General features: G+C 40.3%; 1 protein-coding gene across 1 annotated transcript in view; it reads right to left on the bottom strand.

Annotated features, from left to right (window-relative positions):
* THOC1 (THO complex subunit 1) overlaps positions 1-19,988 on the bottom strand; it is a 33,840-nt gene extending 13,852 nt beyond the window's left edge. The window contains exons 1-13 of the mRNA XM_054018925.1: positions 19,717-19,988; positions 18,779-18,852; positions 18,619-18,679; positions 17,212-17,278; positions 15,384-15,502; positions 13,637-13,685; positions 12,945-13,040; positions 12,552-12,634; positions 11,265-11,338; positions 5,255-5,363; positions 3,356-3,487; positions 1,839-1,939; positions 171-237 (exon numbers count right to left, since the gene is read on the bottom strand). Of these exons, the coding sequence (XP_053874900.1) occupies positions 171-237; positions 1,839-1,939; positions 3,356-3,487; positions 5,255-5,363; positions 11,265-11,338; positions 12,552-12,634; positions 12,945-13,040; positions 13,637-13,685; positions 15,384-15,502; positions 17,212-17,278; positions 18,619-18,679; positions 18,779-18,852; positions 19,717-19,764 (1,080 nt within the window). The 5' untranslated portion in view covers positions 19,765-19,988. The remainder of the gene's footprint in view (positions 1-170; positions 238-1,838; positions 1,940-3,355; positions 3,488-5,254; positions 5,364-11,264; positions 11,339-12,551; positions 12,635-12,944; positions 13,041-13,636; positions 13,686-15,383; positions 15,503-17,211; positions 17,279-18,618; positions 18,680-18,778; positions 18,853-19,716) is intronic.
* Positions 19,989-23,349: the final 3,361 nt, after the last annotated feature.

Consider the following 23,349-nt stretch of genomic DNA (forward strand, 5'->3'; position numbering starts at 1 on the left):
TTATATTCTCGTGGGGGCCCCTGGGGGGCCCAGGGCCAGTGGGGCAAATTGCCCCACTTGCCAACCTTCCCACGGGCGGCCCTGAATACAAAACAGCAAATTCAGAGTTCCTTTTATGAGTTACAAGAAGAGATTTAGAGCTTGCATTGTTTGTTCTCTACTGTACTGACCTGGTAAACCAATTTTGTAGTATCTTCAATCCAGAGGGACTGTTCATCAGTTAGAACGTAGTTTGAACTGGGAGGGGGCAGAGGGCAGAAAAAAAAGCACTGAGTAAAAACAGGCTGACACATGAGATGCTGTACATTCAAATTTGTAATCTGAATATTAAAATTTTCTATAGGTGAGGAAGAGGTTATGTAGTAAGCCAGCAGTGTTTGAAATGAACCAATTAATCTAGAAACAGTAAGCAATGAACTACAGTAAAAAACCCACGTTCATCTCAAACAATAACTTCAGACTGTTCTGTAGCTTTCATGAAACAAAGGACATTGCTTTCTTTATGCATCTGGAATCTCAACACGAGTGGCAGGTAAGAGGGGAAGGGGAGGGAGAGAAGGAGAAGTGAAATATTGACAAGATCTGTGACTTGAGATTTACAAAAGATGAGTAATTTTTACAAGCTGAAAATGAACTTTAAATTCTATTTTTGATTTTTCACTGGTGAAAGAAAAAAGATCCATTTGTAAAGAGGATCCCTGTGAATATAAAGCCTGAATCAAACCATTCAGTAGCAACACAATATGTAAAATTTCATCTTTTTTGTGAGGCACCAGCAACGTTCAACAGTAAATATAAACATGGTTATTGGTAGTCAATTTATGGCAAAAAGACTTCTGCAAGGAGCCCTCTAGTTAGAAGAATGTGAAATTTGTTAACTTTTTTAGAAAAATCAGTATTATCTTGCAATATCTATATGAAATTTTATGTTGTCACATTCCTATTTTATTCCAGGTTGGCCTACACTAGCCTAATAAATGAATACTTATGTAGATAGAAGAATAAAGTCAGTGTTTGTGTCTGAATTGGATTGTAGGGCAGTTTTGCCCAGTGGATAGGACACTGGGGTGGGACTTGGGAGACCTGCATTCTATTCCTGCCTATGTCACTGCCCTGCTGGGAGAGCTTGGGCAAGTCACTTCCTCCTCTCTATCAAATGGAGATAATACTGACCTCCTTTATAAAGTGCTTGGAGATGTGCTAACTAGAAGCACCATAATAAGAAATAAGTATGATTAATTATAATTAAGGATACAATTTGGTCACAGAGGTCATGGAGTCTGAATTCTGTTTCAGCCCCCCACAACTGGCAGAGCTCTGACTTCTATGATTTATGGTTTATTGCCCATGTCCTGCCAGTGAATTTAAATAAAAAGCCTCATGCCAAAATCTTAACCTTAATTATAATAAAGGCAGTAAGCAAGTCATATGTACACAGCACAAGAAATGAATGATCTAAATGTAATAAGTGGGGTAAGTCTGGAAATTGCAAAAAAAATTTAAATGTAGAAAGTTCTCTAAGACAGCAAAATTAGAGTGTTTGGCAACAAAGAAAACTGTTATGTCACTTTAGGATTATAAAAAACAACAACCATAATCACTGCTGCTGGTATTTTGGACACAGAAAAAAAACCTTTAGCAAACAAAGGGCTAGATCCTTCAACCACATGTTCCTCACTGTCAGATCTCTCAGCCAGCTCAAATCCCACCGTCAGATCTCTTCCTAAGTTTTAGAGACGATTTTCCATTAAAGGACAGCAAATTTGGTCTCTTTTAAAAGTGCTTTAGTCTGCTTATAAATCCAATCTCCCCCAATAAGACAAACATTCCCAACTTACCTTTTAAATTTGACCTGTCCCTTTAGATACTGAAATAGTATTAGATACTGCAGCAAGATGTGACGGCGGAAGTTACTATCACTCAGCTGTAAATCCATTAGCTTAAAAAAAAAAAAAAAAAAAAAAAAAAAAAGCTGGGTTAAAAAAACCCCACACCAACTATACAGGATTCATCTGATTCAATATATTTGCAGATCATCTTCAAACTTTCAAATGGAAAGCCTGCAAGTATTTTTTGATAGGAGCAGTCTCAACTTAGCCTACATAAATCTGAAGTTATTCAAATTACAGTGAAATCTGTAGTGGAGATTGTCCATATGTGGCAACTCATGTTAATGATCTTCAAATATATTATGTATCATTCTGCCCCACTTTTATTAGAATGCCTTCTCTACTAAGACACCAACTTTGATGTCTTGGGTGATATATTAATGGGACATCTGTTAAGAAAAGATAAAAGCATAAAGAATGATGTATATGGGCAACTCATGGTTCCTTGAATCCATTACAAATAGTTTATGCTGTTATGTAGCCCAGTTTTACAGTGTTCTACCTGAGGCATCACTCACTTCTAAGTGTGCAAGAATTTGGACAACCACCACAAATGCGCTCACAGATGTAAAACTATTTTACCTTTACCAGCATACATTTGCAACCCTGAAAAGGTATTATATTGCATAATTAAAAGTTTAAAATTAATAAAAAAGGGCTCTCAACACTTCTTTCCAATGCAACATTCGTGTTACAGCACAGATCTTACAAAAAACATCTAGTTTTTACGACCAGATTCAATTTCTCCCAGCAAAACTTCCTATAGAGGTGGCCTAGTGCTTGGCTCCCAAATGGTATTACCGCTACATGACAAGTTAAGGAAAAGAATAAACTTCGACAGTTCTCTTTACTGTGCAAAAGGGGCTATGATGTGTTACACTAACTATACTTGAGCTCTGTGAAAGGGTATTGGCAACACTATTATCTGCACCACACTTTTCATTGTCTAAAGTAACAGCAATGAAACAGTTTCATGCTCCTTATACAAGATGGCTAGGGAAACAAGGAGAAAAAAAAAAAAAAAGAAGCAGCAGCTCAAAACAAAATAAAAGGTAACTTTGGTACCATATGAATTATTTCAGAGTTAAATTATGTATATTATTTCACAGGGTAGATATTTATCAACTTAAAATCATGCAATTTCCATGAAGTACATAATTCTTTGCATTCTATGCACATTACTACAACACTAAAAAAGATTTGCAATAATTTCCTCAAAAATTACAATACAATAAAGCAGAAAGTGCAGGTAAAACACAACTGTATGCTCATTTTAAATGTTAAAAGATCAGTTGTATGTGATAAGAAATAATGCAGATTGTAAATATTTACTTTTGCTCTTTTTCCTTCTAAATTGTAACATTATGGAACAATATAGGTCAGATAGTACAATTGCAATTGTACTAACTTTTATCGTGATCCAAGCTTTTCCTTCTTTATACAAACACAGAAGTCAGGTACAATACCTTTTCACTAGTTAAGAACTTTGCAAAATAGACATGTTCTCCCCCTGTTTTTAGCTCTTCCAACTTTTTTCTGGAGGCCTGCGTGTCATCCAATTTGTAGCTTTTAAAAACAGCCAAAACTTCTTCCGAGTACTGTAAAGCAAATGGTATGAATATATGAAAATATATGAAAATACCAGCTATGCATTTTTTATTAGAAAAACAGGACCAACCCTAGAAGGTTCTGAGCTAGTAAATATAATTTATAAGTTTTCTATTCACCATCAGTAGGAACATCTGCGTGGAGTGTTAGCCAAAACACAAACATTATCCACTTAAAAGTCTGACGAAGAATGAATTTTGCACAGGAAAATTTGACTGTTAGCTTCTTGAATAATTCAAAACGAGGTATGAATCCGTTGCCCTTCAAGCGTTAAGTGGAAATTACTGAAAAATTAAATAATTTATAATGTGCAAAAAAGGAAGCTGACTGGTATTATTGAAGCTATGGCTCCCTACAGTTAAAGTTGCAAGATAAGTTCAGTTCTAAGCCCTATATTGTCCCTGTCTCCCTGCCCCATTTTCTAACATTTTCTCACACACAAAACAACTTTGGCCTGAAAAGTCTCTCACAGTTATACCAAAGGAGAGGGTGTGTGAACATGAAAATTTCAGGGAAACGGACACACTTAAATCTTGAAAAAAGCCACATGAAATTTTCACTACCCTACAATTTGTCTCGCCATTTTGGGCTACTCACTTCCCAGAAAGCACTTGTTTCAAAACTTCAATACTTCTGAAGCTCTTAGTTTTCCATAGGAACTAATGCACAGAGTACATTTGACAATTTAATCTATAAAGTGAAAGTGATTTGAACGCTCTATTTTTAAGATACACACACTGACTGATTAAACAGGAAAGCACTAATGTGTAAGTGCTTTCTCCATAATGGTTTTAGTGCTAGACTCAGGCACCATCGCATTTCCATTTGCATTAATAGCTAAACTTAAGTCTCTACTTTTAGAATTAGTTTAAAAATTATGCTAATGACAATTCATTTTCATGGAGAACCCTTGTGAGAATTTCCAAAACTTTGTCTTTTTTAAGTCCGGCCATTCTCGGTACCCCAAAGCAATACTTTTTTTTTTTTTAAAAACAGATTTTAAAAAGTGAAAAATGTTTTAAAACCTTAACCAAGATGTAACTTTAACAATAATATCTGTTCATGAGATCAGGCATTTTAGCAGTAACACATATAGCAGTGGTTTGAAATAAGATAGGTTTCCCTCTACTGAATAAGGAAAGGTAGAATTTTAAGACGAGTGATAAGCCATTGTCTATTACAGAAACAGTTTAGTAATTACATTTACTAATCATCCTCATATCTACATGACTGGCAAAACTGAAACACTTATTCACTATCCAACTGGTACGATGAGCTTCTATGTGTATATTGCAGCTTCAAGTCACCACATAAAGTCCTGACTCTACAAAGGGACTTGCCTAAGCAGAACATTATCTTGCACACAATCCCACTGCAATCAACAGGATTCCAAAAAGGCACATCTGCCTGGATTCATTTGCAAGATTTAAGCCTAAAGCAAATGTTTTTTCTCTTACTTAGGAAAAAAACAAGTTCTGGTTTTTGCTATTAACAAAAGAAAAACGGCTTTTGATATTGTTGGAACACATCAGCGTTTCTATGTCAGGAAATCATATATACATGTAGCTATGTTAGCTGACCTACTGTATGTACAAACAAATAACTGCATGTCTAACTTTGCACAAGATGTATAATGCATGAACTCGTGCATTCTTACTTTCCAGTATCATGAACAGTTTAATCTTTGGAAACAATACTTTCACTTGTGGAACAAAAGGTGAATTGCTGAACAGGTTTAATATAGGAACACAAATTACCTTAAGAAATGTCTTCCACGAGATCTTCTCATAGCACTGCACAGGATTCCTAAAGTAATCCTGAAGCGACCAGAATTTTCTATACAGGTTGTAATCTATTGGAATGGAGCTAACAAAGCAAATAATTATTTTACTCTGGCTACAGTTTGGGATAAATATGCTAAACAAAAAGGCCCATTTTCACAAATACAGACAGAATCACTAAAACAAAACTACCACGATTCTTGTAAATCAGAAAAACGAAAAGCCAGTAGTAAGCCCTTCCTAGAGTCAGTAACTCAGAATATCAGGCTAAAACGGGGGGAGGGGAGGAGGTGTTATTCAGCCTGTTCATTTTCAGCTGTTATTTTAGGATCAGAACACTTTTCTTGCACCCCTTCTCCAAGTTCAACTTCAACACTTCCATAGGCTGAGAAGCAGTACAGCCTCCTCTCCTCAAAGCATACAATAATGACTTATACTATAGCCAATCTATGGACGCTTGAAAACAATGTATGTTGTCTTTCCTCTTTTAGGCAACCCACATTAAAACATACTAAGACACACTGGAGCAGTGCCTTTACCTAGTAATGGCTAGAGAAACATGAGTCCAGAGACTGGATTTGAGATGACTGTTGCAAGTAGCAATTTATTATGCAATTATCTGGGCTCCTGAATTGGCCCTTTAAATTAAACACCAAACAAGTTTAGGTTCAGATTCTGCACCTTCTAGGCACAAAATTTTAGAACTGCTCTCATACAAGATTGGAGACAGTGATTTCACATGCACCAATAGTAACTGTACATGCAAATTAGCCAGTTTGATTTGTAATGGTCATTCACACTCTCAATCATGGTAACTATGCTTGCAGATTCTCTTTCAGCCTGGACTGAGATCAGGTGGGGAACAAGGCAGAGGAGAACATAACTGCAGGAAGGGAAATGACCAAAGAACTTCCATTTTAAATATGAGCCTGCTGCTATTGGTAAAGCAACAGTTAGCCATTTGAAAGCAATCTGGCTTCTCTTCCCACTGACATAGTGGCTTCTAGGAGGAGTTGTTCCTGTGGCTAGCTACATGGTAATAGGTTGAGATAGTAGCTTGTTAATTTCCCTTTTCCAGTGGTATTCACATTAGCCACATGGGTGACCATACTATGTTCCACCCCTCCCACGAACATGAGAGAGTAGGAGAGGGTAAAGAAATTTACCCAATAAGGGTTTTTAAAAACAATTGGAGAAAGAAGAAGGAGAAGGAGAGGGAGAGCAGGTGGACAGAAAGGAAGAAGTATCAGAGGGGTAGCCGTGTTAGTCTGAATCTGTAAAAAGCAACAGAGGGTCCTGTGGCACCTTTGAGACTAACAGAAGTATGGGGAGCATAAGCTTTCGTGGGTAAGAACCTCACTTCTTCAGATGCGAGAGAGTCTCGCATCTGAAGAAGTTAGGTTCTTACCCACGAAAGCTTATGCTCCCCATACTTCTGTTAGTCTCAAAGGTGCCACAGGATCCTCTGTTGCTTTTTACAGAAAGGAAGAACAGTACCAACTCAGACTTAAAGTCACATTGGAACATCATGATCATCTAGTCTGACCTCCTGCATATTGCAGGCCAAACCACCTCACCCACCCACTCCTATAACAGACCCATAATCTCTGAGTTATGGAAGTCCTCAAATCACGATTTAAAGACTTCAAGTTACAGAGAATCCATTATTTACTCTAGTTCAAACCAGCTGTTCCCCTTGCTACAGAGGAAGGTGAAAACCCCCCAGGTACTATGACAATCCGACCTACGGGAAAATTCCCCTCGACCCCAAATATGGTGATCAGTTAGATCCTGAACATTTCGGTGAGACCCACGAGCCAGACACCTGGGAACGAATTCACTGTAGTAACTCAGAGCTCACCCCATCTAGTGTCCCATCTCCAGGCATTGGAGATATTTGCTATCAGCCATAGATGGGCTAGGTCATTGTAGGCAACTTCATCATACCATCCCCTCCATAAACGTATCAAGCTTAGTCTTGAAACCAGTTATGTTTTTTGCCCCCACTGCTCTCCTTGGGAGGCTGTTCCAGAATTCACTCCTCCGATGGTTAGAAACTTTTGCCCAATTTCAACCCTATACTTGTTGATGGCCAGTTTATATCTATTTGTTCTAGTGCCAACATTGGCCCTTACTGTAAATAACTCCTCTGCCTCCCTGGTGTTTATTCCTTGGATGTATTTATAGAAAGCAATCATATCTCCCCTCAGCCTTCATTTGGTTAAGCTACACAAGCCAAGCTCTAAGTCTCCTCTTGTAAAGTAGGTTCTCCATTCCTTTGATCATCCTAGTAGCCCTTCTCTGTACCTGTGATAGTTTGAATTCGCCTTTCTTAAACATGGGAGGCAAGAACTGCACACAGTATTCCAGATGAGATCTCACCAGTGCCTTGTATAAGGACAGTAACACTTCCCTATCCCTACTGGAAATACCTTGCCTGATGCATTCTAGTATTGCATTAGGCTTTTTCAAAGCTGGATCATATTGATGGCTCATAGTTGACCAGGTCTTTCTCCTCTTCTGTCACTTCCAGCTCTGCACTATTAAAATTTCATCCCATTTCTATTACTCCAGTTTTTAAGGTCATCCAAATCTTCTTGTAGGATAGGCCAATCCTCCTCTGTATTGGCAATACCTCGCAACTTTGTGTCATCTGCAAATTTTATTAGCTCACCCTCACTTTTTGTGCCAAGGTCATGAATAAAATAAAATAAAAAAATAAAATAAAAAGTTAAGATTGTCCCAAGACTGATCCCTGAGAAATTCCACCAGTAATCTCACTCCAGCTTGACAGTTCACTTTTCAGTATGACTTGCTGTAATCTCTCCTTTAATCAGTTCCTTATCCCAGTGGTTCCCAAACTTGTTCCGCCGCTTGTGCAGGGAAAGTCCCTGGCAGGCCGGGCCGGTTTGTTTACCTGCCGCGTCCGCAGGTTCAGCCAATCACAGCTCCCAGTGGCTGCAGTTCGCTGCTCCAGGTCAATGGGAGCTGCTGGAAGCAGCAGCCAGTACATCCCTCGGCCCACTCCGCTTCCAGCGGCTCCCATTGGCCTGGAGCAGCGAACTGCGGCCACTGGGAGCCGCGATCAGTCGAAACTGCAGACGCGGCAGGTAAACAAACCGGCCCGGTCTGCCAGGGGCTTTCCTTGCACAAGCGGCGGAACAAGTTTGGGAACCACTGCCTTATCCAATTCTCATATTATCTACAGCTTTTCCAGTGTAACTAATAATTTCCCATGTGGAATTGTATCAAATGCTTTATTGAAATCCAGTTAGATTAGATCTACTGCATTTCCTTAGTCTAAAAATATTAGTTATCTTCTCAAAGAAAGAGATAAGGTTGGTCTGACACGATCTACCTTTTGTGAAACTTTACTGAATTTTATCCCAATTACTGCTATGTCCTTAACTACTTTCTCTTTCAAAATTTGTTCCAAGACCTTGCATACAATTGAGATCAAATTTACAGGGTTATAGTTTCCAAGATTCCCCCCCCCCTTCTTAAAAACAGGTTCTATATTAGCACTTCTCCTGTCACAGGGTATGCCCCCCTAGTTTACAGATTCTTGCTGGCGGGCTTGCAATTTCATGTGCCAGTTCCTTTAATATTCTTGGATGGAAATTATCCAGTCATTCCGATATGATCCCATTAAGCTGTTTGAGTTTGACTTCCATCTCAGATGTGGTAATTCCTACTTCCATAACCTTGTTTCTATTAGCCACCCTGCCACTATCCCTAAGCTCCTCCTTACCCTTATTAAAAACTGAAGTCAAGTATTTGTTTAGGTGTTGGGCCATGCCTAGATTATCTTTAACCTCCACCCCATCCTCAGTGCTTAGTGGTCCCCACTTCTTCTTTCCTTGTTTTCCTTTTATTTATATGGCTAAGAACCTTTTCCTATTGGCTTTAGTTTCCTTTGCAAGGGCTAACTCTGCTCGGCTTTTGGCAGTTCTCACTTTTCCCTTATGCCTTCGGACTTCAAGTGACAGCTTTCCTTGCTGACCATCCCATCTTCCATTCCTTGTTGGCTTTCTGCTTTCATATGCTCAACTGCTGTCCTGATTCGGAGCATAGTCTCTCTCAGGTCATGGTTTATGACAGCATTTTTATATCAGTAATGTCCCTTGAAGTGGGTGCATTAATAAACATTTCTGACTTTAAGGGAGTGTGGTGTTAAGTATGTGTTAACTCATTCCTCAGAAGGGTATGTCAGTGGTAACACGTCTAAACTTTGAAACATCAAACAATGGCAAATCCATAAAACTATGGATTTCTCATTCCTTCAATACTACAATTTTTTTAAAAAAATGATCATGGTATTGATATATCAATCCTGCTATTACTATTTTGGTGCAATATTTTCTGATTATTTGCATGTACTTCACATTTGGCTCATCTGACCTGGAATCCATAGCAACAAAATCCTCTCTCACACTAACGATTCAACCACTGTGAATGCAGCACTGTTACAAGCTTACATTTACTGCTTCTGCCTCACTGGTCCACTCCTCTAAGGATATAGCAAGATGGCAAAGGACACCAATTTGTGGCTTAATATGGCAAAATGAACGAACATGCTGTTTAGCACCTGTAAAACCAATTACACTAAGAATTTCACCAATAATCTGAACAGAAGTTTGTTCTATAAATGCTGGCACAGTCCATTAAAAAAAAAAAAAAAAAAAACACCAAAAAACACGCACCTGGGCAATTATGCCTTGCACCACAATGTCTCCAGCTCTCCCTCTGGGACAGGTGAAGCCACTTAAATGGAACGTGGATCATCAGAAAGAAGCTTCTTAAACATAAAAGCTTCACGGAACAATTTTTTTCCTATTACATTGAGCATTTTCTTGATCGAGGACAATGGTAAACTGCTCAGCCACTTTACTGGAATGATTTTCAACCTCAGTGCCAATTACAATTAAGGTGGTGATGTGAGCTAGAAGTCAAGTAGCTTGCAGTTTATCCTCTCTCCATGCACCCTCATGTTGCAAACCAGGAAATAGAGAATTTCTTTTAAGTGTTTATTTAGTATTTTGAAAATTAGTAATAAGTTAGAAGTTAAATTAATTTAATTAAAGAAAAGGCTTAAACAAAAACTTAAGTCTTCAGATACATTAACTGAACTGAAGATAGTTATTGCCTGTGGGTTTATAGTATGTCAGTTGTGGGTTACTGAAGTTAGGCACCAAATAAGTGGCCTGATTTTCAGAGCCATCTATTTAAATGCCTAACTTTGTGTACTCACATTTGAAAATTCTGGCCTAAGAACAGTTTGGATAAATATTGTTTAAATGAGATGGATCCCAAATACCATCTAATCAAGAAGTCTTATTATCCGAGGCCTTGTCTATACTACTGCAGTAAGTTGACCTAAGTTACACTACTCCAGTTATGTGAAAAAAGTAAGTGAAGTTAGGTCGACTTACCGCGGTGTCTACACGGTGCTGTGTTGATGGGAGATGCTCTCCCACTGATTTACTTTACTCTTCTGTAGTCCAGCTCCCCAAGGAGTCAAGGGAAGAGCACTCTGCCATTGACCTAGCAGGTCTTCACCAGACTTGCTAAATCAACACCTGCTAAATCAACACCTGCTTCATCGATCACAGCAGTGCTGATCTATTGGTAAGTGTAGGCATGGCCTGTCGTATACAGTTTTCAGTTTTTAGTTCAACACCACTATCATGTGCTTGTTACAGTGTTTTTTGGTAATGTCAAAAATGTGGCTTCTTTCATTATTTGAAGACAATATTGTATTAAAATTAATATGAATGCTTAGATTGGACTGGATGGTTTTTTTTTTTTTTTTTTTTACATTCGATCGTAACTGTTTAGAGAAAGGAATAATTCTGAAGACAGCATACAAGAGTATATAGTTCCTAAACTACACATTTTCAGGCTAAAACTGCAGGAGTTTTCTACCAACCACCACATGCTTTCACTTCATAACAATTTTAAAAGCTAAACTAAACTTTAAGCTCACCAACTTGTAGGAGCTTCATCATCTCCCATTTCACCTTCTTCTACTTCCATTCCTTCATCTCTCTCCTCTATGTGCTGACAGAAAGGGTGGGGAAAAAAAGGTACACTAAGTGTAGAAACTACATATACACATTTTAATCTGCATGGCACTCATTATTCCAGTTTCGTACACCTTCATTATTCATTGGAACCAAAACAAAACATGCTTTGAACAGTTTTTGGTTTGTTCATTCTTAAGGCAGGTCTTCAAATAGCAACTATTAGAACACTGAAGCAGTGTTGCTATAGGTAAGGTAGTGAGTGCTTCAATTTGCATTTTAAGTAAATATGGAAGTTAAAACAGGTCTTGAAATGTGATGATCTGTAAAGGGAATTCCCCTTCATTTTAATTCTTTCCTCTCTAAAGGCCTAATTCAGGACAATCTCGGTATGAAGGAAGGGTGTGTAAACATGTAAAGCAGTGGAACTTAGGCATGTGCTTAACTGCTTTCCTGAATCTCAGCCTATATTATTTTTTCCCTTCTTAACTCCCCAAGAGATGGGGAGAGATGCTCAATTTTCTTGAATTGAAAAAATTAGGAGCAGTCACCAAGTGTAACTTGTGGGACACACAGAAATACAGGTAGATACAAAAGATAACATCAAGGACATTGGAGGGAAAAAAAAAAAAATCGATAGCATACACTACCGTTTTGGTCTCTTAATAAATTTCAGATTTTTCTAACTTCCTCTTTTTTTAAGAACTGCTTTAATTTTTGGTTCAGAAAATTTAGGACAACACTGAAAAAAACCCTCTAAGTTACTGTATCTTACACTATTTTGTTCCTCTTACTTTTTTCATATGTAGTGAAGTTTGTAAGAGACATATCCATGGTCCTGATTCTGTAATCAACTATGCAAGGGCAGACTCCCTAACTTCATGGAGCTCTGTGAGGGCTTGTACAGGCCCTGAAACTGCAAGTCAGAGAGAGAGCATGCTAGCACTGCAGTTTCACAAGTAGTCAGGAAAAGCTTATTTGATTAACAAGATAATAACCCTCAAACCTCAAGTTAAAGGTTTAAAATTCCCACATCCCATCCTACCTATAATGGCTGCTGACAAAGTGGGTTTGAAATATATGTTAAGTTCCAGACCAGAATAATGTTTTATGGGAGTGCTATAATCTGAGATAGAAGTATATAATTCTAAATACTGGTTAAAAGTGGTTGTGATTTGTTTGTGCCAGCTCTCCTATAGTTTTACATAAATTTTCTACAGACACATTGAGCATAATGCATCAATTCTCACCTTCTGTCCCAGAGTGCTCTCTTGTTCATTAGTATTGAAAACTGTGACATTTTCCAGATTAAACTGACTTTGCAAATTAAGGCCTGCAGAAAAAATACCAACTTTTAAAAAGAGCAAATATGACAGTCTGGGAAATGATGAAGTTCATAAAACCAGCTCATGATTATTACCCAACATACAATAGCCAATCTGTAGAAAACAAATCAAGTAACAGTTTGTTTGTATTTATAAAAAGTGAATAATTTTTTAATATGTGTCTAACGTAGAATTTTAAAGTCAAAGTTAGAAGCTGATTTCTGGTTAAAGTCAATTTTGTTTGGAGTAAGATTATTAGAGACTGGAATATTTAATCTTTGAAGATATTTATTTCATGTGAAATGCACAAAATCTCACCTGACTTCTCTGAAAGAGGAAATAATCTAGCCAGGAATAGCTGAATTCTTCCACAGAAGACTGTGTTTTGTGATTTAGATAATCTTCTTAGGAGATCTAAGTAATGTAAAAAATGAGAAAGCAGAGATAAACATTAATGTTATCACATGTATAATCTCCCAACTTTTCATCCATTTTGAACTCTTAAAATGAGTGCTAGAGACAGATAGGGTGGGACCTACATAACTAACAAAATAAAGTTGAGACATCTGTAAATTTAAATGCTACTATCTTAAAACAACCCTTCCTCCCTCAGGCCTCAAATGTTTTATCTAATGTGTTCTAGTGGACCAAGTCTCTGAATTCCCACAAACCAGGAGCCCTAAAACTGTCTTTAAAGATAAATGCAGAAAGAAGCCTATTGGACCACTTCTTCCAATACAGCCTCTGGCAATGATGAGGGCTTAAATGTTATTCAAAAAAAACCTCTTCTAGCTTCTCTCTCTCCTTCTCTGTGATAAAGAGAAATCTCCCCAGAATCAAAATGGAGCTCATGTTGAACAGCAAGGTCTTGAATACCTACCAAGACAAACAGCTCATCATTTTAAAAACTATTACAGAACATATTCTAATGTGACTCAAATATTAAGACCCTAGCTTTGTTCAGCTGTTTTTGGAGCTGCATTGCACTTCCCTGAAAGAGTGCTACTCACCATTGCACATTCTCAGCAAGTAATTCTTCCCAGCCGAATAAAATGTATTCTGAAAAACAAAGCAAATGTATCAGTCTCGTTTGGAGGATGCGGCAATCTTCAATAGCTTTCGTCTTTTCAACTCAACAATACAAATCACATTGATATTAGAAATAAATCCATCTGAGTCCTTCCTGTTCTTAAACCTCAACTACGAATTTCCATTTATTTAAGAAAGACTCCACAAAATGAAAAATACAAACAAAAGAAGTCCCAAAAATTCCAAGAAAATTTCTAGTTTATAATGTAACCCAAGCTTAATGCCAACCTCTACACAAATACGAGAAATGCTGGTAACTCATGTTTTTTTCTTTTTTTTCCAGAAAAAGCACAAGGAGTCCAGTGGCACCTTAAAGATTAACAGATTTATTTGGGCATAAGCATGCCCAAATCTATTAGTCTTTAAGGTGCCACCGGACTCCTTGTTGTTTTTGTGGATAAAGACTAACATGGCTACCCCGTGATACTTTTTCTGAAAGGCTCTTAACACAGTGAGAGATACTGATTTGTATCCCATTTTTATTTTTCCCTGTATCTGTTTTATGCATAGATGTAAAGTTAAGAGAAGCATGTAAACACAAGATTTAGAACAGCATCAGCTGACATTAGAAATCTGCCAGTACAAGGATGATATTCTGAATGATGACAGAAGCAAGTCCTATTGAGATATCAGAAAGACAAGGCTGCTCTGAAGTGGAATGGTCTGCATGCCTGTCCCAAATGGTTAGGAGGTCACACTTAGATCAAGGAACAGAGAAAAATTATTTGAGGCCCCTCGGAAGCTTTTTATGGATAAATCTGAAGAGCTGCCAACACTAAAGATATTGTAAATGTTGCAATTTTGTGCTGATTTTGGGGTGTTCTCATGATCATGCAATAAAACTGGAAACTCCGGAATACTGTTTGAAATGTCCAGAGTTTCCCCTTCAACTTCTGGAGGCTGCTGTTCTTGTGCTGCAGGCAACCATAATAGTTGCCTGCAGCACCAGTGTGCTGCATGCAGTGCAGGGCACTCGAACCTGCCCACCTCTCCGGGTTTGGCGACAGCAGCAGCAGATTCACCCCCTTCCCTAGGGTGACCATATGTCCTGATTTTATAGGGACAGTCCTGATTTTTGGGTCTTTTTCTTATATAGGATCCTATTACCCCCTACCCCCTGTCCCGATTTTTCACACTTGCTGTCTGGTCACCCTACCCTTCCTCCACCCCCTACAATCTAAGAAGGGAGAGTTACTGAAGGAAGGAGCCCAAGGGAAGCCCCTTCTCCTGCAGACTAGAGGGGAGGAAGCTGCTGGAGAAGGAAGGGAGGGACGGAGGAAGAACGGGTGGGTGTACATGGCAGCTGAGGCCTGCATTTTGTGTGTGCACATTCTGTATGCATTTTGAGTTGAATTTCCAACCAGTTATTGTCACAGACCATTGGGGACAGGGAGGGGATTTAATAAAAACAAGACGACAGACCAAAAATGATTTATTTTTAAATTAATCATGATTTTTTAAACTCTTGAAGTTAGCAGTACTGGATCTGCTATATTAACAAGCTTACCTTTTGTGTTTCCTATAAGCAGGCAATACTGACAATATTTATTCCATTATTTCAACATAAAAATAAAAGACAAAATCCATCTTGTTAATTGGTCAATCATGGATACATCCAGATCAGCATCTTTGGGATGAACAAAAACACACTTTGAAAAAAATACTCACTGATTTCCATGTAGTGACATTTTTTTCGACAAAAGTAAAAATTTTGTCACACTGATCCAAAGGCAGGCAATCCAGAACATCTCCCAGAAGCACAAATGGGGTTGATGCTGTGCAGATACCTTTAGAGAGGGGTGGGAGTGCAAGGATCATTTTAGTCAGAAAGACTTGTACCTAATAACTGTATTAACAAAGATGGGACAAGGAAGTTGCAAAGTAGCATCTGAGAGAGAAGTTACCACAAAAAGTTACAAAGAGTAGGGACTAAAATGTAAATTCTTCTATTTTCCTGTGTGCGCGTGCGCACAAGCATGTACAGTACCTTTGTAGGTACCACTGTACTACAAATAAGATACAGTAATAGTTGTCAAAACTTGGTAGGTCCCCAAATTATGAGATGTTGGAATTTTTGTTTAAGTGTAATTTTATTACAATTAAAAGGTATTGGGCAGCTTTTTTTCAGAGAAAGAAAGTGAAACTATAGGCCTACTGCTATGCAAGGCTTTTTGAAGTAGAATCTGCCCCCTACCAAGAAACAATTCAGAAATGTCAGAGTGACTAATTCTTCAGAATTGAAGAGGCAAAGCCTTGTATTCCCCGCAGGGCCCATCCTCATTTTTCAGACTTCCAATTTAATGGTTCCACTCCTACTTCAAAATAAAGCTTTTGATCATGTTTATTATTGTCATTTAATCAAGTGACTACTACAATGGTGCTCTGATAAATGGATGCAGAAATTACTGAGGTACACAGCATAGGCAACCACAACTAAATGATCAGACCTTACACTTATTTATGAAATACAAACATTTTGACAAAAGATGATTACTACCGTTAATATAAAATTTTAAATCAACAAAACAAATATTTAACATGAATACTTAAGTATTTTCCCATTCATAAACAAATGGAATTGATGACCAGGGGTTCTATGCAAGAGGGGTTCCACCATTGTCTCTATTCACAATTCTAAAAAGACATCGTAAAGACAAAGGGCTTGTCTTCACTACCCGCCTGGAGCAGCGGGTAGAAATCTCTCTCTCGGGGATCGATTACTGCGTCCCGACGAGACACAATAAATCGATCCCCGAATCGATGCGCGTACTCCACCAGCCATGGGAAGAGTAAGCTCCGTCGACGGGGGAGCCATGGCGGTCGATTTGCCGCCGTCTTCACAGCGGGGTAAGTTGGATCAGATACGTCAAATTCAACTACGCTACTCCCGTAGCTGAATTTGTGTATCTGAAATCGATCCCCCATGGCCCCCCCCCCCCGTAGTGCAGACGTAGCCAAAGACTCAAACACTACCAACCCAACTGTGTTGCAGCAGGTCAGTTACTGCTGGGGGGCCAGCATAGATAGCCAGGAGATAGGTTTCTATTCCAGTAAGATGTTATATGACATTGGGCAATTAACCTTGATGACTCTCTCTTCTCAACAGTAAAATCAGGATAACAAAACCCACATTTGTAAAGAGTTTAGAGATCTATGGATGAAAAGTGCTATGTAAGTGCTATTCAAACTTAAGAGAAGAGTCCAGAAATGAACTCTGACTCCCACTATGCTTTAAAAAGATCCACTCCAACATGTACAGCAGTTACAAGTTCAGCTAGCAGAAGCTAGTCAGCTGTCCTATGCAAGAGGTCTACTACTGTTAGAACAGCATTTGTATTTTACTCATCACCATAATATCTTAGCACCAATGCAAACAGTTAAGCTAAGGACCATTCACTAGCGGAGTCAACATTTGTAAATACTAATAAAAGAGGGTGATATGGTAAAGACCCTCAAACTTATACCTCATATCAGGCTGTTTTATACAATTACTCACCATCTGTAACTCCATTAATAGCAAGAGAAATAATAGCCAGGACATTTTCACATGAAGCTTGATTTATCTAAACAAATGTAAGACAGATTTATTACAGAGTCCAAGTAATTTGTACTATTTTGATCAGATGCATTTACTAAAGCCAGAGAAAGCTAAAGTCTTGTTTTACTCAAGTATATTCTATATTACAAACGTTTAAAAACTCACTAGGAGCACAAAGAAAAGTCAACGTTCATCTTCCCATTAATTTAAGCACACTTGGAAGTAACATTCAGTAGCAAGCATTTCATATAAAACTCATGCAGTTGAGCGACATTTCCCAATTACTTTGGGTCATTAAAGACTTTATAGCACATTATGCTTGGCCAGTGCTATTTGGAGTACTCTTATTCCAACATGTGTAGTTATAGTATCTCTAGATTTCCTCTGTAATTTCAAATGATCTGATACCTTTCATAAACAGTGGCATGATCTATGCTTAAAATTTAGGTCCATATAGCTATGGCACTCCAGAGTATGAAAAATCCACACCTTTGAGCACTGCAGCTATGCAGATCTAACCTCAAGTGTAGATGCAGCCAGATTTACAGAATGCTTCTGTCAACCTACCTACTGTTGCTCAGGGACGTGGAGCTTCTACAGTGACATAAAAACCCTTCCATCACTTTGGACTGTGTCTATACTATGGAGTTATGTCAACATAGCTACAACTATGCTGCTATAGTCCCCACAATGTAGACATACTGGGTGCTATTAAACATTTAACATGCTCCCTATCCCCCTTCTCCCCAAAGAATCTGCATTTTGCTGCTGGGTGAAATGATTCTGTATATATTTTGTAAAGTGCTTTGGAATGATCAGTGATAGTATTTTTAATCTAAGATTAAAAGGCATTTATGAGCCTATACTACAAAATGTGCAACTTTTTGGGGTTTTTTTAAATGTTTCCTTTCAAAGGGCAGAAGGAAATCCTTTAAGTCTACACTCTGAAATCACTGACTTGCATAAAAAAAATACTTAACAGTTTTGTTTTACTTTTAAGATAGTCCTTCAAGGGCTAAATAATGAAAAAGCACTCTTAGATCCTATATATTATCATACCCCCATTCACTATTATGGCACACAAATTTATAATTTGCAGTACAGCAGGTTTTTAAAAACTACTATAAACAATAAATGCTCCAAGAGAGATTTTATAAAAGTCACTATGCTATGAGACATTTGTGAAAGCATTTTTAATTGCCATATTTTAAAAATTATTTATCAAAGTGATTCATGTTTCCAACAGGTATCCTAATCGTTTCTGCAAGTTTTTACTAATAGTCAACATAGTACACTTATATTAAATGCACAATTTCAATTTTGTATCAACAAATAGAGTTACAGTGCTATGAACAAAATACTTACAATTTCCTCTTCTAGAACAACTCTGAAAGATTGATCCAGGGTGCATTTCTTTTCATTTTCACTACAAATAGAAAAGTTTTAGACAGTACTGATGAAATGTTCAGGATCAATAATAATTATTTGAAAAGACATTTTTTAAAATGAAAAGATAGCTCCTTACCTTCCAGGAATCTGGTTGAATGCATTCAATAAGGGTTTGATAGTTTTGTTGGTCAAAGCATCTCGAGTAGAATTCTAAAAACAAGTTAAATGATAAAATAAGTTACAAGTAACTCCCAGTACAAAAACAGAAGGAAATCAAAAGCAATCCAGACAGAGGTCTCCTTTTTTTAATCTGACAGAAAAAGGGAAATACTAATGAATCTACTTGCTCTATTAACATGGAGATTAACACAGATCTACTTCCATTAATAATAACAAATGTACACAATTTGGTGGGTCATAATGCCTCAGAAAGTAATGCCCTTTAAAGCACCAAAACTTATGTAAAATGAATTAAGGCACACACTAACATGACTGACACCAGTTTGACCAGAGGCACAGTTTTAAACTGACTTAACTAAACTGGCTCAAGTTTGCCTGTGGACACTTGTATGGGTTTAGCTCGCAGTGATAAACCCACATAAAGTTGCCCACACAGAAGTTTACACTGTTTTAATTTAACTGATTTTTTAAATTGATTTAACTGAAACTGCTGCAGCTCTTACGTGCAGGCCAGCCCCCAGATCCAGCACCAGTTGGTGGTCCCAGTCAGAAACCTACCGGCACAGAACCCTATTGCCAGGCCAGTGGGGAGAGTTGCTGGCTCTGTAGCTGGCGGTTCCATCCCCCGCAGCAGCCGGGTCTCCTGACGCGCGGCGGGGGGGGGGGGGGGGAGACAAGCCCCCCACGAACGGGGCCGGAGGAGAGGAAAAGCGCGCGGCAGCGGAGGGCGGGCGCACCCCTTGCGGGTAGGTCGGGGCGACCGAACCCCCCAGGGCCGGGGGAGCAGGAAATGCCTGCGCCGGGCTCCGCGCCGAGCGCGCAGGGGCGTACACCGGGCACCACCGCCAGGCGCCGGGGGAGTCCGTGCCTCGGCGCCGCGCCCGCGCTGCTCACCGTGAAGCGGAGCCGCGCCTCGGGAAGGCTGAAGAGCGGCGGCGACATCGTCCCTCTTGCAGGTCCGGCGCTGTGCGGCTCGCGCTTATGACGCCATCACTCAGCGCCTGGGTGTAGAAACCATAGAGAACAGGGCGCTTCTCCCCGCTTTCTTCGGGCTAGAGCGCCCTCAGCCAACGGCCTGTCGCATCCCAAGGGCCAGAGAGATGTAGGGCCCCACCCATCAGGCCGCCTAGAGGAACTCCTGGGGGAGGTGTCACGTGATCGCCTTGTTCCGCCGCCCTCCCAACGCTGTCTTGTGTGAGGCGGGCCGCGTCCCCCGCAGCCCCCGGCGCTGGGCCCAGGGTGCGAACTGGCCGTGCCGCCTGCCTGAGTCCGCCGAGAGCCTGATGCAATGGCCCTGAGCGTCCCCCTGCCCGCGGGGCGCCGGCTGCGCGTCAGCGCCGCTGCTTCACACAGGGCATCCCCTAGCGCCGGCTGCCTTCTGCTCAGCCCCCAAAACCTCCCCCTGCCCCCGACACTTCCTACAATTCAGTTATGTGCTGTCCAGAGACAAATTTTGGCATATCAAGAACTTCAAATGTGGGGCGAACGTGAAATAGACTGAATTGACTATCAAAATAAGTAGCACAGGGGCTGCTGTGCTGATCAATTTATTAAATTCAATGGACTAAATGAAGATGTAACATGATTCCAGTGTTTCACATGGGAGTGCCCCACAATCCAAGAATTTTAAATTCAGCTGTTGCAGAGCTCACAGGGCCTTGATCATCCCGGAGAGCTTTCGTTTCTGTCTTGCCTTCACTGTAGAGCGGTGGTCCCCAAACTGGGGGGTGCACCCCCCCATGGGGGCATGGAGGAACTTTGAGGGAGGGCGTGGTGGGGCCTTAGCCAGCTGCCATGGGGGGCAGGGACGGATGCCACACAGCCCTGCTCTGTCCCCAGCCCAGCTCCGCTTCCGGCCACACCCCCTGGCTCCAACCATTGGCCAGCTCTCTACCATTGCCCCCAGTTCCCAGTCCCAACTGCAGCCCTACGCCTTGCCCTGCCCCTCTCTCCCCCACGACTCTGACTGTGGCTCCCAACCATAACTCTTGGGGGTGGGGGATGCAGACCCCAAGTAAAGGGGGATGCACGTGAAAAAGTTTGGGGACCACTGCTGTAGAGGCTCTAGAACCTTCCCCAGCTCCCCTCTTGTCTGGTTTTCTGCTACAGATTTAAAGAGTATGCACATCCTCATAAAAACACCTCTACCCCAATTATGTGTATGAACAATATTTAACAATAATTCATATTTAACAACAAATTGTTAAACTTAAACAAGTCTCCAGCTTTGCCACTCATCCAGTTGTCATCATCTTTGTCAGGTGATGGGTTTTGTCTGTATTCCAGTGTTGAAAGAAGAAAGCTTGAGATCTCTTAGGTCAGCAGTACTCAAACTATGGGGTGGGCCTCCCTAGGGGAGGCACGGGAATGTGTCAAGGGAGGTGTGAGCTGTGTGGCTTGATTTTTTAAGTGCTTTGGCTGACAGCCCCAGGTGGCTGGGGCTTGGGCAGAAGGGCTGTGCACACCTGGTAGGTGGAGCTAAAGTGGACATCTAGCCCCACCACTCGGGTTTGGGCTTTTCCCCCCACAATCCTTCACTGAGAGGCAGTTTGAGCTCAGGCTCTCCTTCTCCCTTTCCTCCCAGTCCCTCACCTGGAGGTGGCAGGGCTCTGGTTGGCTGCCCCAGGGTGGAGAGCAGCGGGTGCTGGCTGGGCACCCAGCGTTGAAGGCAGTGCCTCACCAGTAGTGGGTGGCAATGTGAAAAGTGATATTCATCAATATCACTTTTCAAAGCAAATTTAGCACCCCATTGCTACCCTTACTTCTGCACTGCCTTCAAAGCTGGGTGCCCCAGTGCTGCTCTCCACTCTGCCTTCAGGGTTGGGTGACGGTATATGTACTTGTGGGGGAGAGGGGGTGTAAACGATTACAGACACAAAAACGGGGAGGCCCGATCAAATAAGTTTGAGAATCACTGTCTTAGATACATTATTTTTCAACCACACATCCTGTAAGTAGGGCCAATTAGGACAATGATCTACCACTATAGTTGACAGCATTGTTCCGATCCATCGAAGGAAGCAGCTGAGCTGTGCTGACTTCAGCAATCTGTGCTGCTCTCTCAATATGTTTCTATATTGCATTAGTAGGAAAATATGAAAGGAATAAAATATGTAAGCTGACAGGAGAGAGCTCTCCTATTAGCTTAATAACTCCACCTCCATGAGAGGTGGTAGCTATGTCGACGGGAGAAGCTTAGCGGAAGAAGTAGACATAGGGCTGTCTACACAGGGGAGTGGGATAAGGTCAGTATAACTACATCGCTCAGGGGTGTGGATTTTCATACCTCTGAGTGATGTAGTTATACTGAAGTAAGTGTGTATGTAGTGTAGACAGTTTCAAAGACCTTCTTGTTGGGCGGGACCTGACACCTTCTGTAGGAAGCCAGCATTTGCATTGAAGAAGGCTTCTTTCCTGTTTGATGAGTTACATAGTTACAGAGGTTTACAATGCAAACATTTGCTATGGCTTTAGAACATGGGGACAGATAAGACTAATACATGCAGCATCCTACAAGCTATCCATAAGATCTAAATACCAAACACATTCTTACAACTCTTATATCTATTTTAATAATATTAACATACAGGTAAGCCAGACTGGTTTCCAGTTATACATTTTTCAGTGTTCAGTGAGATCTGGGGCCTTGTCATGAGCTGGCACCTGGCCTGCCAGCATCGTAGCCAGGATGTAGGACACCTGATAAATTACTCCTGTCATAACTAATAAGGGAAGGGTAACAGCCCTCCTGTGTACAATACTATAAAATCCCTCCTGGCCAGAGACTCCAAAATCCTTTTACCTGTAAAGGGTTAAGAAGCTCAGGTAACCTGGCTGACACCTGACCCAAAGGACCAATAAGGGGACAAGATATTTTCAAATCTTGGTGGGGTGAAGGTTTGTGTTTGTGCTCTTTGTTTTTGGTGGTTGTTTGCTCTTGGGACTGAGAAGGATCAGACATCAATCCATGCTCTCCAAATCTTTCTGAACAAGTCTCTCATATTTCAGACTTGTAAGTAAACAGCCAGGCAAGGTGTGTTAGTTTTATCTTTGTTTTCTCAACTTGTAAATGTACCTTTTACTAGGGTGTTTACCTCTGTTTGCTGTAACTTTGAACCTAAGGCTAGAGGGGGTTCCTCTGGGCTCTTTAAGTTTGATTACCCTGTAAAGTTATTTTCCATCCTGATTTTACAGAGATGATTTTTGCCTTTTTTTTTAATTAAAAGCCTTCTTTTTAAGAACCTGATTGATTTTTCCTTGTTTTTAGATCTAAGGGGGTTGGATCTTGATCCATCAGGAGTTGGTGTGAGAAAGGAGGGGAGATGGTTAATTTCTCCTTGTTTTAAGATCCAAGGGGTTTGGATCTGTATTCACCAGGGAATTGGTGAAGAGCCTCTCAAGGCTACCCAGGGAAGGGAATTAGCACATTGGGAGTGGTGGCAGCGGACCAGATCTAAGCTGGTAGTTAAGCTTAGAAGTTTTCATGCAGGCCCCCACATTTGTACCCTAAAGTTCAGAGTGGGGAAG

Source organism: Malaclemys terrapin, chromosome 2 (genome assembly GCF_027887155.1).
Source record: "Malaclemys terrapin pileata isolate rMalTer1 chromosome 2, rMalTer1.hap1, whole genome shotgun sequence".
NCBI classification, from domain to species: Eukaryota; Metazoa; Chordata; order Testudines; family Emydidae; genus Malaclemys; species Malaclemys terrapin.